Source organism: Oratosquilla oratoria, chromosome 18, assembly GCF_046742065.1.
Source record: "Oratosquilla oratoria isolate Oo_2021 chromosome 18, ASM4674206v1, whole genome shotgun sequence".
Taxonomy (NCBI): domain Eukaryota; kingdom Metazoa; phylum Arthropoda; class Malacostraca; order Stomatopoda; family Squillidae; genus Oratosquilla; species Oratosquilla oratoria.
Genome location: NC_134794.1, coordinates 60766712 through 60782696, shown reverse-complemented (window position 1 = coordinate 60782696; position 15985 = coordinate 60766712). Strand labels below are relative to the sequence as shown.

Sequence of the window (15985 nt, the reverse complement as noted above, 5' to 3'; positions counted from 1 at the left end):
GGGACCCCATGGCAACCCCGTCAGTATGAATATACAAATTACCTAGTGTAACAACTGAACTGAAAATGTTAGAGGCTGTGTATATAAGAGAATTGTCTCCTGTGATCAATGTACAGGCTAATTTGGTGTCTGCTATTTCTTTATTTAATACGTCCACGCGACATGTTGTACATAACCTCCCTGTGCATGCTAGGTACGCCACTTCACCTCACCTTACTCCGACTCCTACTCTCCCCCCCCTCACCTCTCCCTCCTCCTTCCCCTCCCCCTCCTCAAGCTCTGAGAAAGTCTTCCAGGGTCAGGTCATCGGAGGTTTAAAGATCGCGCTTGACCTAAGGGTGTAGCATTCTAATTTTTTCCTGTGACCATGTAACGTATCTGTAAATTGTGTTGTCTTAACTGTTCTTGTATCTTGAAAATGACTCCTTGCAGTCGAAACGTCGAATAATTAAAATGGAGAACTTTGGAAAGTTCGTTTCCGCTCATCCTCCCAATATTAGAACTTTAGTGAGGAAACTTGAAAATATTAAGAAGAAAAAAATAATAACTGAAAATGCTGTGGTTTTCAATTCAGTATATATATATACATATATATATATGTGTGTGTGTGTGTGTGTGTGTGTGTGCGTGTGTGTTCAAACTTATAACCCACTTTCAGAGAAAAAAATCAACTCAGAAGTGGAATAATCCTTATATTTTGACAACTAACTGTGGTCCTCTTCAGAGGATAAGTACGGAGGATGATTAGAGTACCAAGAATATATACAAACGTGAAATGATACAAAAAAGAGAAGTGTTGATACTCAAGTGACATGCCCCCGGTGGGGTGGGGTGCTTGATTGACAACTAGTAAGATCAGGTCCCGGTGCCGTGGGAAGTAATTTGTTTATATCCAATGTGGTTATACAGTCTGGATACCATTATCCTTTAAAGGTGTTGATGTTAGGGTAGTGTTTAATTAAGGATGATTCTGTCATTTTTCTTCTGAAATTGCAGTGTGATTTGTAAATAATAGCTGCATTGTCCTAGCCCATGTAATGGTCCTTCGTGCTGGTGTGAAGGAAAACTACAGAATTTTTTTGGCCGTATTTGATAGAGTTCCTATGTTCTTTCATTCTAGTAGAAATATCTCTACCTGTCTGTCCCCAACAGACCTCGTCACAATATTTGCACGGTAACTTGTACACGCCGGGGCTATTGTCCGCTTTTGTTCTGTGGTAGACATTTACTACCTGTTTGAAAAGACTGTTGTGGTTAGGTTCGGGCAAGCCAGGGAAATGAAACTCACAATAACACTAAGGCACACAAGATTTAATGAATACTAGACTCGGAGGTCACGGACGAGGGCTCGTAGAGGGAAGGTCCGGAGTAAGGGCCTCTTTAAATGTGGGCTGAGAGCGAAGGGCCACAGGAGGGAAGGTCTAGGGTGAGGGCCTTCAAGTGTCGTGGGCTGAGTGCGAAGGGCCACTTGAAGCTTGGAGATGTGCCCGAGGCGACTTGCTGGAGAGAACCGCTTGTCTTGGCAAGACGCCGTCCTTTTAAAGGAGGCTGGAGGCTCAGTGAGGTTCCCGGAGATCTTTCCCGAGTTTTTGATTGGCTGCTGGCTGGAGCTGGCCGAGACGTCTTGCTAACTCCGGAGAGTATATAGGCCTAGCTCGAGTTGTGTGACGGCCAGTCTGGTTTTGACCAGCGCCGCGTCGCCACAATATTCACCCCCTTCTTTGGGAGCGAGCGCCGCAGAGGGTAGGACGAGACACAGGTGATGTGGGAAAATCGGGCCGGCCTTTTAACCACCCGACCGGAACGGGGGATTGTGCCGTCAGATGGCATCTCTGGAGAGGGCGGCCTGGATTATGGAGAAGGCAGCGGCAGCGTGCTGTAGGCGTGGTCGTTCTGTTGGCGCGGGGGGCCTGGTTGAACATGGAACTGTGGAGATATACGGTTAGGTGAGAATGGTTGCATTGAAAGGGAGAGTGAGTTCGAGGGGAAATTGGGGTACTGGGGGCTGGGGGGACACTTGTGCTGAGATGCAGGGTTGGCCTAGTTGAAGCAGGAGACGGGTCCGGCGTACCGTAGGTGTGGTCGATGTCTAGCGAGGATCCTGACTGAGCCTGGCGATGTGGGTTTGGGTGATCAGGTGGAAAGGGTTGGCCTAAAGAGACGAGTGGTCCCGGGGGAGGGGTAGGGTCTTGAACTTCGGGGGGAACACTCGATATGAGGTGCAGAGGTTGCATAGATTGACGTTGCCCAGTGGTGGGGATGGGGTCAGGACCATATTGTAAGAGGAATTGGAGGGGATGGGGAGGGTTGGTAGGGGAAGAAAGGTGAGCTGGTTTGAGCCTGTCGATGGAGATGCGATCTGGCTTGGCATTCGGTCAATGAGGAAGTGTTTCGCCGATCTGCTGATGACTTTGAAGGGTTCATGGTACGGGCGTTGGAGAGGTGTTCGTCTGGAGTCCCGCCTGACGAAAACGTAGTCACTTGCAGCGAGGGCCGGGGGAACATGCACTGGCTTTGATTGTGGCGTCCGAGGTGGCGGGGAGGTTGGAGTTGGGGTTGGCGAAGGTCTCCTTGATGAGTTGAAGGAAGGCGTAACGGTCGGGATTGCCAACGCCAGGGGTGGCAATCTCCCCAGGAAGGCGAAGGTTTTCAGCGTAAACTAGCTGAGATGGAGACAGGTCACTGTCGACCTTGGGAGTGTTGTGAATGGAGAGGAGCACCAGGGGGAGGGCGTCAGCCCTGTTACATGAGGGTTGCTGTGCCTTGAGTGACTCCTTCAGCTGGCGGTGGAATCTTTCTAGTCCATTGGCTTGAGGGTGATAGGCGGTAGTCCGGTTGCGGTTGGTGCCAAGGAACTTGAGCATTCTGGACCAGAGATCAGATTCGAACTGGGAGCCCCTGTGGGTGATAGTGGCGTGAGAGGCGCCGAATCTGAATACCCAACCGAAGAGGAAAGCATGGGCAGTTGTCTCGGCAGATATATCCGGGAGAGGGATCGCCTCTGGCCACCTAGTGTATCTGTCGACGCACGTGAGCAGGTAACGCATGTCACGGGAAGGGAGAAGGGGGCCTACAATGTCCACATGGACCGATTGGAAGCGTGCTGTGGGTGTAGGGGAACGCTGGAGTGGGATGTGGACGTGGCGCGTGGCCTTTGAAGACTAGCAGGGAAGACAGGTGCGGGTCCATTCTCTGACGTCTTTGTTGATGCCTGGCCAGACGACCTGATCCGTGAGAAGAATGTGTTGTCCGAATACCAGGATGACTGTGGTCGTGGAATGCCAAGAACACATCCTTACGATGACAGGCAGGGATGTACGGCCGGGGTTTGCCTGTAGAGACGTCACACCACAATGGTGCAGGAGTGTTGGGGAGCTGTCGGAGCTGCAGGGAGGAGGTGCCATGCAGGCGTAGGAGACGGAGTTCCTTGTCGTTACCCTGGGAGGCGGCGATGCGTGCGTAGTCGACATGGTGATCAGGGAGGATGATAGAGGTAATCCTGGACAAGGCGTCGGCCACTTGGTTATCCTCTCCCTTGATGTACTCGATGTATCAAATTGGGACAGGAATGACAGCTGGTGAGACTCTTGTTTAGTGGTAGTCAGAGATCCTGTCCAGTGCATGGGTGAGCGGCTTGTGCTCGGTAAGGTTGGTAAATGGCCGGCCTTCTAAGAAATAGAGGAAATGCTTTATGGCTGAAAATATGGCCATAAGCTCCCTGTCGAATGCACTATAGTGCATTTGAGAAGGGTCCAGTCGTTTGGAGAAGAATGCAATCGGCTGGAGCGGTCTGTTGACCCTCTGTTGGAGGACTGCGCCTATCGCTGTGGAGGAGGCGTCGGTGGTAAGGAAGGTGGGGGCGTGGGCCACCGGGTAGGACAGGCGGGCAGCCTCTGCCTTGACCTGCCCAAATGCTTGGGTAGCTTCGGGAGACCACTTCACGGGTACGACCGACCGCTTGGAACGGTTCTTGGTGAGGTCGTTCAGTGGTGCGAGTTTGGCAGCTGCATCGGGGATGAATCTATGATAATAGTTGACGATCACTAGGAATTGGCGCAGCATCTTGACGAATGTTGGCTGTGGGAAGTCTATGATGGTGTCCACCTTAGACGGGTGGATCCGGAGGCCATAATCTTGCAGTCGACGGTGTTGGTTGTGGTTGTTAGAGGCCATCAATATATTGTCGATGTAGACGGTGACGAAGTTGAAGTCTCTGAGGGCGTGGTCCATAAACTGCTGGGACGTTTGGGCGGCATTACGCAGGCCAAACGACATCATTTTCCACTCGAAAAGGATGAACGGAGTGACGATGGCTGTCTTCTGTATGTTCTCTGGTGCCACAGGAATCTGGTGGAACGCCCTAACAAGGTCGATCTTGGAGAGGACTTGCTTCCCGTAGAGCTTGAAGTGGAAGTCTTTAGAGTGCGGGATGGGGTAGCGGTCGGCCTTGGTGATGCGGTTAAGTTGGCGATAGTCATCAGATTATGTGTCAATTTAAAGGGAGGATATTGTAATATAGTATTTATTATTTACATTTTTTTGTGTTGACATTACAGTAAATGAATAATTACTTAAGGTTTTCTATGTTTACATTTCATGGTCTTCCTTCGAGGGGAGATTAATCATGACCGAGCCACACAAAATTAATTTGAATTTAGTTCCCCAAATATGGAGCACATCACGTTTAGTTTCTTTCACTTCCTCATTCATCAATGCAACATTCGTACTGCTGGGGATAAGAACGCCCGAATATGCACATAGTTAAGTGGATACAAAAGGCATGACGAGATGAATCAGTGTAGAATGCCTAATGTCGATTAAATTTTTAATTTTACCATTTACAAACTCGGAGTTTCTTCATTTGTCACATTAGTCTTTCAACCCAGATGTTCTTTTCGGTTTTGTTACAAATAATGGAATTGAGCATTACACACATTTAGATCAATATCAGGGCATGCGAAATACGTCAAGATGTGGTGACGCGGCTCTGGTCAAAACCAGACTGGCCGTCACACAACTCGAGCCAGGCCTATATAATCGCCGTAGTTAGCAAGACGTTCCGGCCAGCTCCAGCCAGCAGCCAATCAGAAATTCGGGAAAGCTCTCCGGGGACCGCGCTGAGCCTCCAGCCTCTTTAAAAGGACGGCGTCTTGCCGAGACAACCAGTTCTCTCCCGGTGGCAATAGCCCTCTTTTATACACTACTATCTTTTCATTTTCTTACAGACCTTCTTCCCCTCCCACAAAAAACCGATCTCGCGCAAGCGGGTGGTCTTACCTAGGAAATCAGAAATCAGTTCTCTCCAGCAAGTCGCCTCGGGACCAGTTCTCTCCAGCAAGTCGCCTCGGGACCAGTTCTCTCCAGCAAGTCGCCTAGGGCACATCCCCAAGCTTCAAGTGGCCCTTCACACTCAGCCCATGACACATGAAGACCCTCACCCTGGACCTTATCTCTTGTGGCCCTTCGCTCTCAGCCCACGACACTTAAAGAGGCCCTCACTCCAGACCTTCCCTCTAAGGGCCCTCGTCCGTGACCTCCTAGCCAAGTATTCATTAAATCTTGTGTGCCTTAGTGTTATTGAGAGTTTCATTTCCCTGTCTTGTCCGAACCTAATCGCAACAAAGGCAAATAAAGGGATTCGGACTGAAATCGGTTTCGCAATTTCTCCGTCTTACTCTTAAAAGGCCTGTTTTTATATGGATTTTTTCTTCTTCTAATACATAATCGGAAATCAATAATAATGGTATTGTATTTAATAATAATTGTATTGTATTTTTTAAATAAAAGTGATACGTCACGACCGAAATTACACACCATTTTTTTCGACCTTTGTAGTGTTGAAGAATGTCATTAACCTACAAACCCATCCCAGGACATACATTTTTGGGAGAAAGATCAGCGAATTCAATCGCGTTTTAAGAGTGTTTCCAACATAATATCACAGATTTTTCACTTAATCTAGACTCCTAGTCTCCGAGCTTTAGCATTTATCATATGCTAATAAGATGTCAGGTATTAGATATACAATTTCCAATGAAGAAACATAGTTCCTCTCATTCCTTAGATATATAGTTACTGTATACCAGAAGTCAAGATAATACGAGTATTTATTTTCTTATTGCTATTTTTTCCATGCAGGGGTCAGCACGCCCTTGACAAGAATACTTTCATGAACAAGCTGCACTGCTACACGAGAACATGATTCCTTAGCTGTGTGGGCAGTGGCGTGCAAAGGTTTGGTAATTCATGCTGGGGACACCTTATTTGTATGCCCCAAAGAGTCAAGTATAAGGCCTTGTACTGAGAACTATTATGAGAAAGGAAGATATTTTGGATATGTAAACACACGAAACAAACATTTTATTCTATTTAAACATAAATCAACAAAATTTTAAATTATTTTCCTCTCATGACCTAAATGGATGTCCCTCACCATCTGCATGCCTAGGGTCACTGCCCTTTCACCCCTTCTCTACACGCCACTGTGTTGGGTCGTCATATAGATTACTTTCTTATATATGTCTTGTGAAATAGAGGACATGCCGCATTTGTGATGAACCACACCTGTACTGAATGATCACATGGTTTCCCTGGTCAAAAAATAATTTATCCCAAGGAAAACAACAGCTGTATCTTTTTTTTTTTTTTTTTCATGCAGAATCCAAAAATAATGTCCATTTTTTTATGGCCCACAGTTTTTGTGTTCCACAGTATGTTACGTTACGTGGGATAAATTTCAAGTGGTTGGCAACACAGAGTGAGATTGTTATACATTTGGCAGTACTGTTTGAAATGTTGGTGCGAGGTTGCTTAGTGCGTATCTGTGTGGCAATAAGTTTGTGATATTCTCCAGTAGCATACCCGCCATTCACCTTCACAATGCCAAGAAACTGTATAAGCCACCCAGACACGCATTGCTTTATTCGAGGTGTACTGACATTCAAGTCACAAAGACGGTGTTTCACGCCACTGATTAAAAAGGGTTATGAACATTATTTTGGCTGTAAAGTGGGGGACCAGGATAAAAGCTGGACCCCTCATGTGTGTTGTGTAACCTGTGTCAAGCTTCTCACAGCATGGGTACAAGGTTTACGCCATATACCTTTTCCCATCCCTATGGTTTGGAGAGAACCAAAAGATCATACTTCAGATTGCTACTTCTGCATTACAAATATAAAAGGTATAGCATCAACATTCAAAGAGATTGTAAAATATCCTAATTTATCATTTGCTATGAGACCAGTACCTCACAGTCAAGACTTTCCTGTACCTGACCTCCATAACAAATGGAACCAAGTGATGATGAGTCAAGTGAGGTGGTTATGGAAAAAGAAACAGAAGACATGCACTTTCAGACAACCTGTTCTTCAAGTGAACCACATTTACTGAGTTCAGATCTGAATGATCTTGTGCGGGATTTAAACTTGTCAAAAAAAAAAAAAAAAAAAAAAAAAAAAAAACCTGCTTCCAGGTTCAAGGGCTGGAATCTTCTCCAGAAAGAATCCAATTTTATTTTTATTGCAAGCAACATTGTGATTTTGAACAGTTTTTCTCACTTGAGGATGGTGTGGCATTTTGTAATGATGTTTATTCTGTTAAGGAAGAACTTAACCATAAATATGACAGGAATGAGTGGCACTTGTTTATTGACTTCAAAAGTGAGCCTGAAACCTGTTTTGCTCCACAATGGAAAAAAGTTTCCTTCTGTTCCTCTGGACCATGCAGCTAACATGAAGAAAACATGAGAGTATGAAGCTTCTATGGTAAAAAATTAAGAACGAAGAACATAAATGGAATATCTGTGTTGACCTAAAGGTTGTACAGTAGCATTTTTACTTAGAATGCAGCTGGATTTCACAAAGTTTTGTTACTTTCTCTGTGAGACAGTCGGGATAAGAAAAATCATTACGACCAAAATGATCTCTGACCCCAGAAGAGACGTATGTTGTCAATCCTCCTCTTGTTGAATATATTATATATATATATATATATATATATATATATATGTATATATATCTGCCTCCATTGCATATTAAGCTAGGGTTGATGAATGTTTTTGTTAAAGGTATGGATAGAACTGACAAGGTATTTACATATTTGAAAAATAAGTTCCATAGAGTAAGTGACGCAGAAATCAAAGGTATTTTTGTTGGACCACAGATTAGGGAGATGATGAGAGATCAGAATTTTGATGAAGAGCTAAATCTTGAAAAAGCTGCATGGCTGTCATTTAAGAAAGTCTGCACAGAGTTTTTGGGGAATCACAAAGCAAATAACTATTCTGAAATCATAGAAGAGTTACTAACATCCTACAAGGCCATGGGATGCAACATAATTATAAAAATCCACTTCCTAGACTCTCACCTGGACTTTTTCCCTGCAAATCTTGGCGCTGTTGGTGACATTCTGAACATGGAAATCCAGTATTAACGGAAGTGGAGCTCTTCAACGTTGGCTGATTAGTGTCAGACACTAAAAAGGGATCTCCCAGAAGCAAAATACACTCGAAAATCATACATTTCTACATTTTAAAGGTAGGTTTCATTGAAATATCAGCCTCATTAGTTATAATTGTTTAAAATTTAATATGCTACCACAGAAAGACTATGCCTGACAGATACACTCTGGATACATATTTGAAATCAGCAGATCAAATTCTATCAAGTTCACCTCCTTTTACTTGTGGGACAGGTATTTTGATAAAATTTTGTTGACCAGAGTTATGAATCACACTCTCTTGTGTGAGCTTAATTGCAAATACACCACATTAGAGGGTGGGTCACATGTGATATTTGAGTGCATTATTTCCTGCAAAATTAAACAATGGTGGTCACATTAGAAAGGTTTCTCTTATATATCTAAGAGTGGTTTCTTGTAGAAAAAAAAATATATATGTTTTGCACAGGTCACACTGACAAAGTTTCTCTCCTGTGTGGATCATCATATGCTGTTTGATATGACTCTTTCACGAGAATGATGCATTACACAGTTCACAGTGAAAAGGGCTTCTATCCAATGTGGACCTTCCAATGGCTTCTGAGAGTACTCTGTCTTGTAAATGCTTTTTCACACAGGTGACAAGGGAAAGGCTTCTCTCCAGTGTGGGTCTTCCTATGAGTGTCACGAGTACTCTGTCTTGAAAATGCTTTTTCACACAGGTCACACTGAAAAGGTCTATCTTCAGAATGGATCACCATGTGCTGTTTGATATGACTCTTACGTGAGAATGATGCATTACACAGTTCACAGTGGAACGGCCTTTCTCCGGTGTGGGTCTTCCAATGCCTACTGAGGGCACCCTGTGTCGAAAATACTTCTTCACACAGGTGACACTTGAAAGGTTTCTCTCCTGTATGGGTCACCTGATGCCGTTTGACGTCAGTCTTTTGCGAAAAAGTAGCACTGCATAGGTGACACTGGAAAGGTCTTTCTCCTGTGTGGTTCACCATATGTATGTTGAGAGATTTCTTATTTGAAAATGCTTTTTCGCACAGCTCACACTGGAAAGGCTTCTCTCCAGTGTGGATCATCATGTGCTGTTTAACATAATTCTTCCGTGAGAAGGTATCTTTACACACATTACACTGGAAAGGCTTCTCTCCTGTGTGGGTTATCATGTGCTGTTTGACATTACTCTTGCGTGAGAAAGTGGCATCACAAAAGTCACACTGGAAGGGCCTATTTCCTGTGTGAATCATTGCATGCCTTTTGAGATCACCTTTTCTTGAGAAAACAGCCATGCATAAATCGCAACAGAAAATATTTTCTACTGTGTGGCTCATTGTATGGAATCTTGGATTACTTGTCTGAGACAGCAATATTTTATTTGCAATACACCTGCTTCTCTTCAGTTTGTCATTCTTTGGTTAATGTATGGAAACTCTGGATAACTTCTAATGTCATTTCTATGCTTATCCTTTTTCCTGTCAAAGAAGCAAAAAAATAGATGATTTACTCTTTTGTAATTCTATTTATATACCAATTTCCCCCCCTTACAAATGAGGTAGCCCAGTCAAAAGGCAATTACCCACTCCCATTGGCAAAAGATTACAAAGGAGGAGCATGCCAACAGGAGACCTTTTGGTCCATAACTAGGTCAGATGTGAAAAGAATTATAATAATGATATATAAAAATTATAACAACATAATAATAAACAAAATAAATAAATGCATAGGTATCATTGAATAATAAACACAGGAAAATAGTAAATAATAATAATAAATGAAAATCAAGCAAATAATGACAAAAAAGACAAATTATAACAAACAAATAAACAAATAATATAAAATAAATGGCAATTGTAATTTTGAACTATCTGTTCTTTTCATTGTCTGTATTTTATGCATTTGATTTATTGCCAAATAATCATTATTATTATCATTTCCTCCCTTTCATCTTAGATCCTCATGGGTAATGGGTCATCCCTATATCCTGCCCATTGTCCTGGGTCAGAAACAATTCAGCAAGACACAGCAGTATTGCTTTTGTATTACAAAATTTAAATCCTACTTTTGGAAGAGAATACTGAAGGTAGGGAAATTTTTTAAATAGATTATCTCATACTTTTTCAAAGTTTTGCAAACCACTTTATACACATATACATAGCAACACCTAACATATATATAAAAGGTAGCAGTTGTCTCAGGTTTACTAAGATATACTGCTATGAGAATGAGGCTGAAAGATGAAATATATAAGAATTTACACAATATATAAGAATTTACACAATGGCTAATTAATACTCTCATATATTCACACCTATAGTACACAACCATTTCTACTTCTGGTCATGAGAATAGTCCTTACCTGGTGGACTTCCCAGGCCTGTACTTGTGCAGGAAGGACCCATAGAATCCACGTACTGTTGATGCACCAGCCACAAGGAATAATATCAGGAAAAGAAAGGATAGGTGTAGAGACTGGAAAAGACGTTAACGCAGCTAGGAAAAAAATAATAAACAAAACTGATATTTTACTAGAGTAAAGAGTATAAGTAAAAATTGTAAAGAAGTTCACCAAGATGCAGTCACCAAGATGCAGTAAGAGTGGTTTTATATGCCATATTAGTGACATACTACTCAATCCAGTATGGAATTCCAAATGGATACATATCTTACATTAAAGAACCTTCTTCATAACTCAAGTTGGTGCCTTGTATGGGTGATTATAAAATGGAATCCCCTAGTGCTAGAGAACACAGGACAGGGAAAAAGCATATCTGATTGCATAGGAAAATTACCATAAAAATCTTCCAATAATCAATGAGATCTTGCCAAAGTAACCTACACTTAACTGAAAACAAGCTTAACACTCTTAGCCTCATTTAGTATAAATTTTCCTGACCACAAATTGGAGATCAAGCATATAACCTGTATTCCACATCAAAAAAGCATATGCTAATAAAGGGCAAATACATGAGGTATTCTGACCCTGTTCAGAGGCTTGGGATATTAACACTTAATCATACCTGTGAAGTGAAGTTTATTGAATTAGCTACACACAGACATTCTCACATGCAACATTTCAGTGGTGGGAAAGCTGCTCAATCTGTGATAGATGATATTCCATTCAATATCTACAGGATGCCATAGGGATGGAAAGTGCCACTTGGTATGTAAGGGGTCAAATGACTCCAGTACTTTTACTTTATGGAGTATTTCTGCAGCATTCCTGATGTAGGAAGTCAGAAAACCTGAATATAGGTAAGTGTAAGATACATAAGGCAGTTCTGGAAAACTACTATTGGATGTTGTAAAGATCAGCAACCTCAGAGTATATATGTAAAGGTAAGCTACCCCACATATTAGCTTGTTAAAGTGTAGTAACCCCAGAAATGAGCTTGTAAACATATATCATCCCAACAGTAATGATAATTAAGGATAGATAGATAACAAGGTAACCTAATCTAACATTTCTGCTAAAATAAAAAAGCGTTAGGAATTGTTAGTTATTCACACAAGCTTGTAATGATTGCCCATCCTCAGATTGAACTTAAGATCAGCCACCCAGGTATTCTGGGGTTATAATATTTACAACCCTACTATTAGTAATATTAGGTAGTGAGATTACAATTTGAGTCTTTACAACCATATGGCACTTCTTCATTTACTAAATTAGTTTCAAACCCTACTGGATTCCTTTTCAGCTGGTACAAATGGTGGGAGCAAACATTATATACATACTATCATCTATGGATCATGTCAGAGAACATGACAGATGAGGTACAGTAAATAATGATAATAGTAATGTTGAAACCCTCTGCCAAGTCAGAGATTAAAAAATCAAGAGAATGACAACATGGTTGCAGTAAAAAATATCAGCAAACCACTTCAGCTGACTATAAAAATTGAGTTTTCACAATTTTTTTTCTCAAGACAAGGAAAAGGTGCAGACTGATTCAACAAGTAATTACAAGTTCTGTGTGACAATAAACTTACACTCCCAACCCCATCCCACCCAATGACTGAAATTCTGGATTATATTGTTATCATAGCAATAATTTAAAAAGCACAACATCAATGGTTTTGATAAGTGTGTGGAAAACATGCCTAACTCGGTTGATACATTTCAGATCATCAAGAATAGTTATTAAAGAACTTTGACATGAAATGCAAACTTCATCTTAATATTTCATGTGATATGATTGTTATTATTCTGTGATGAGTATTTGTTGCTGTTTGCTGGCTTCTAGAGAAATAATATATATTTCTTTGGCTTTAGAGAAATGCTCATTTCTAAAAATTATAAATGCTAAATCTTTAAAAAAAAAATCATGCATTTTAAACTGGTAGGCATCATAGAGCACTTTCAGAAAATATCAAAATAAACTTTCCCCCCAATAATGTAAGAGGGGTGAGTTGGTGAACCCATTCGACTGCGATGGAAAATAGAACTAAAATAATTATAATCACATAAAAAAAATATTGGGCAAAATTTAATTTCAATTTCCCTGAGTTTTACCTTCAATGGGTCTATTCCACGAACCTCAAATATGTTAACTAATCGTTTTCGTCGTATGCAGTCTGGTCCAAACCTGATTTTGAATGGAACGAACCTTTTACCCAACTAAAGAAACGCCAAAATATGGAAAATCAATAAGTTCCTAATCCTTCCGCAGTTACCAAGAGTGCTCCGCCTTCTATCACCCCAGTGTTGCCATTTCTCACCAGTGGAAACAGCTAACATATATTTCAGATTCCGCTATATTTATTAATATTCCGCTAGATGTTGGAAACTGTATTTTTCTATTATTATAATATATATAACTATCTAACCTACATGCTATAGCTAAAAAAAATGCTGCTAACGTGTTTAATTACCTCGAAAAAATGTTTTCGTCATCGCTGTCTCGAACGACAGCCAGTGATGTTTGATGTATAAAAATTAGGAATAAAACAAAAATTAATCAACGATGCTGAAATGTTCCATATTAGAGATCAGGTTAAAGAAAACAAGCATTGTCATAAACAGTTATGGAAAACACTCAAAATATCTAGGAGGTGGCAAGTAAGGTAATGAATCTGTCAGCATAGATCTGAATGTGAAGGATTCCTTAACTATTTGAGAATGAATTAAATAATTTAATTTACTATAGTGGCTGCCAATTTGGTTGAAAAGTTACCCAAGGCAAATTATATGTATGGTGTGATATATGTCTGAGTATATTATATATCTAAATGCGTTTTTTCAGACTCATAAAATTAAAAATCTCAATGATGAACAAATCCGTAATGCTTTAAACATTGTCAACGACTGGTCTAGATTTAATCCCAGCATTATTTATCAAGGAAGTAGGAAGTACGAGAGGTCACTGGAAGAATTAAAAGAATTAAATTGGAGTCCCTGGGTATGACAAGGGTATAATTACTGAGGAAAGTGTGAGAGGTTCATTTGAGTCCCTATTCAGGTTCGTGGAATCTACGTGGGGGTTGAGTGACCTCGATACAGACACTGACAGAGGTTCGTCATCATAACAAGTTTGATATATATGGAACAAAGGAGGCTACCCACACATTCTACCAAGTTGGTAAAACTATTTAAAAATGCGCGCGCGTGTGTGTGTGTGTGTGTATTCACCTCGGATCTGCTGCAGTCTCTGTCGAGACAGCCAGACACCACCCTACGGCAGTGAGCTCAGAGCTCCTTATTAGCCGATCTCTGGGTAGGTCTGAGACCACTCACACACCACACACCGGGACAGCAAGGTCACAACTCCTTGACTAACGTCCCGTACCTACTCGCTGCTAGGTGAACAGGGGCTACACGTGAAAGGAGACAAACCCAACTTATCTCCGCCCGACCGGGGAATCGAACCCCGGTTCTCTGGCTTGTGAGGCCAGTGCTTTACCAATCCGCCACCGAGCCGTGATTGTGTGTGTGTGTGTGTGTGTGTGTGTGTGTGTGTGTGTGTGTGTGTGTGTGTGTGTGTGTGTGTGTGTGTGTGTGTGTGTGTGTTCCTTTATCAACGCTATGTTGTCTTCAAGGATAGATGCAGTGGTGAAACATTGGTGTTAATTTACAAGCAAAATTATTGAAAATAAAATCCAGATCCCCCATTTTTTTTTTTTTTTTTTTTTTTTTTTTTGACTATATAGATTTATCTATCCCATCGTCTTAGCTAAGCTGGGGACTGAGACGTAATATTTTTTTTTTTACAATAGTCATGTCCATGTTAATTTATGAATAAAATATAATAAACGAAAAAATAATTTTATTCGAATTCATACATTATTATACAAATATATCAAGAAATTATAAAGGGGATGAGCCTACGACAGGAGGCGCTAAGTAGCTGCTGCCGAAACCGTCACGCCTTATTCTGCGCTTTGGGGACTACGAGGGGGTGGGGGGGGTTCCAGGTGAAGAGTGCGGGATTCGAACCCACACGCTCCCGATGATGTCACCAGTGCACATATTAAGAAAATGTAACAAATAAGGTAATTACCTTGGGGAAATATAATGCATCGCTTACAACTGACGGTTACTTGGTCAGGCAGTCCATACACAAAGGGGCAAAGGTATATACTCACATTTTTATTGTCATCATCATCAACACCATCATTAACATCATCAGGGGCACTGATCTCACAATATTAAGTTGTGTAATCTATACTTTTTATCATCCATTTATATTTTCTCTGATATATCCTTTCATGGATCTTTTTTTTTTTCGAAATGTTTTGAGTTTGCAAGAAACCATCTGATGTAACCGTAGAACAGACTGAATGAGATCTGAATAGACTTATCTGAATAGGATCAGATCTTGTTTAGATGGTCCGAAATAGGTTGCGCTTCTATACTTAGATGCAACTTTTCTTTTGAAGTTGTAACGTTTCTAATAAAACCCAGTCCTGCTGACCTATCGATAGCCCTTCGTAGGCACTTTTGCTTTTATTCCGGCTTTCGCCAAGCGATTGTATCATCTTCAGTTATGAACGGGTATGTGTTTAAGGATTTACCAGTCTTGGATCACGTGCTAGACTCGTGGTTTATAGCTATTATCCCCCCCACACACCCCCGGTAATAGATCAGAGATCGTATATACCCAATCTATGGGCATACGGGCAACGAGAGTTGGAGTGCCGGCTCGCAGTTCAGCGATATTGAAACAGCCCTGGGCGGGAATCGAAATCGGATCACTGGATTAGCCGTTGCGAACGGTACCACTGCGTTGTCGAGCCATGTATAACAGGGACCTCTCCTTGTTACCAGTGAATGAATTTTCGCTCAATGGCTGAAATTAGACTTTGCTTTCAGGTGTTTCGTTCATGAATACGAGATTAAAAGAGCTGTTTCAGATATCACATACATCCTTTATGTCCTAGGCCGACGCCGCACGACCCATGGGCAGGGTTGGGGAGTCGGAACACAAAACCTCCGACTTCGACTCTGACCCCGACTCCTCTATTTTTGGCACCATCGACTCCGACTACGACTCCGACTCCTCTTCATGTAATTAACTGATTATGGCCTACATCTAGTAAA

General features: G+C 41.6%; 1 protein-coding gene across 5 annotated transcripts; it reads right to left on the bottom strand.

Annotated features, from left to right (window-relative positions):
• Positions 1-8560: 8560 nt before the first annotated feature.
• On the bottom strand, positions 8561-13140 carry LOC143035300 (uncharacterized). 5 transcript variants are annotated; one of them, XM_076202187.1, is made up of 3 exons: positions 12962-13131; positions 10808-10862; positions 8561-9923 (listed from the first exon to the last, which is right to left on the bottom strand). In XM_076202187.1, the coding sequence occupies exon 3, from the start codon at positions 9780-9782 to the stop codon at positions 9009-9011; it is 774 nt and encodes a 257-aa protein (XP_076058302.1). In that variant the 5' UTR covers positions 9783-9923; positions 10808-10862; positions 12962-13131; the 3' UTR covers positions 8561-9008. The 5 variants fall into 5 exon arrangements, with proteins under 5 accessions (XP_076058302.1, XP_076058303.1, XP_076058304.1 ...); XM_076202188.1 differs by having other exon boundaries at positions 13056-13117; XM_076202189.1 differs by lacking the exon at positions 10808-10862 and having other exon boundaries at positions 13056-13140.
• Positions 13141-15985: the final 2845 nt, after the last annotated feature.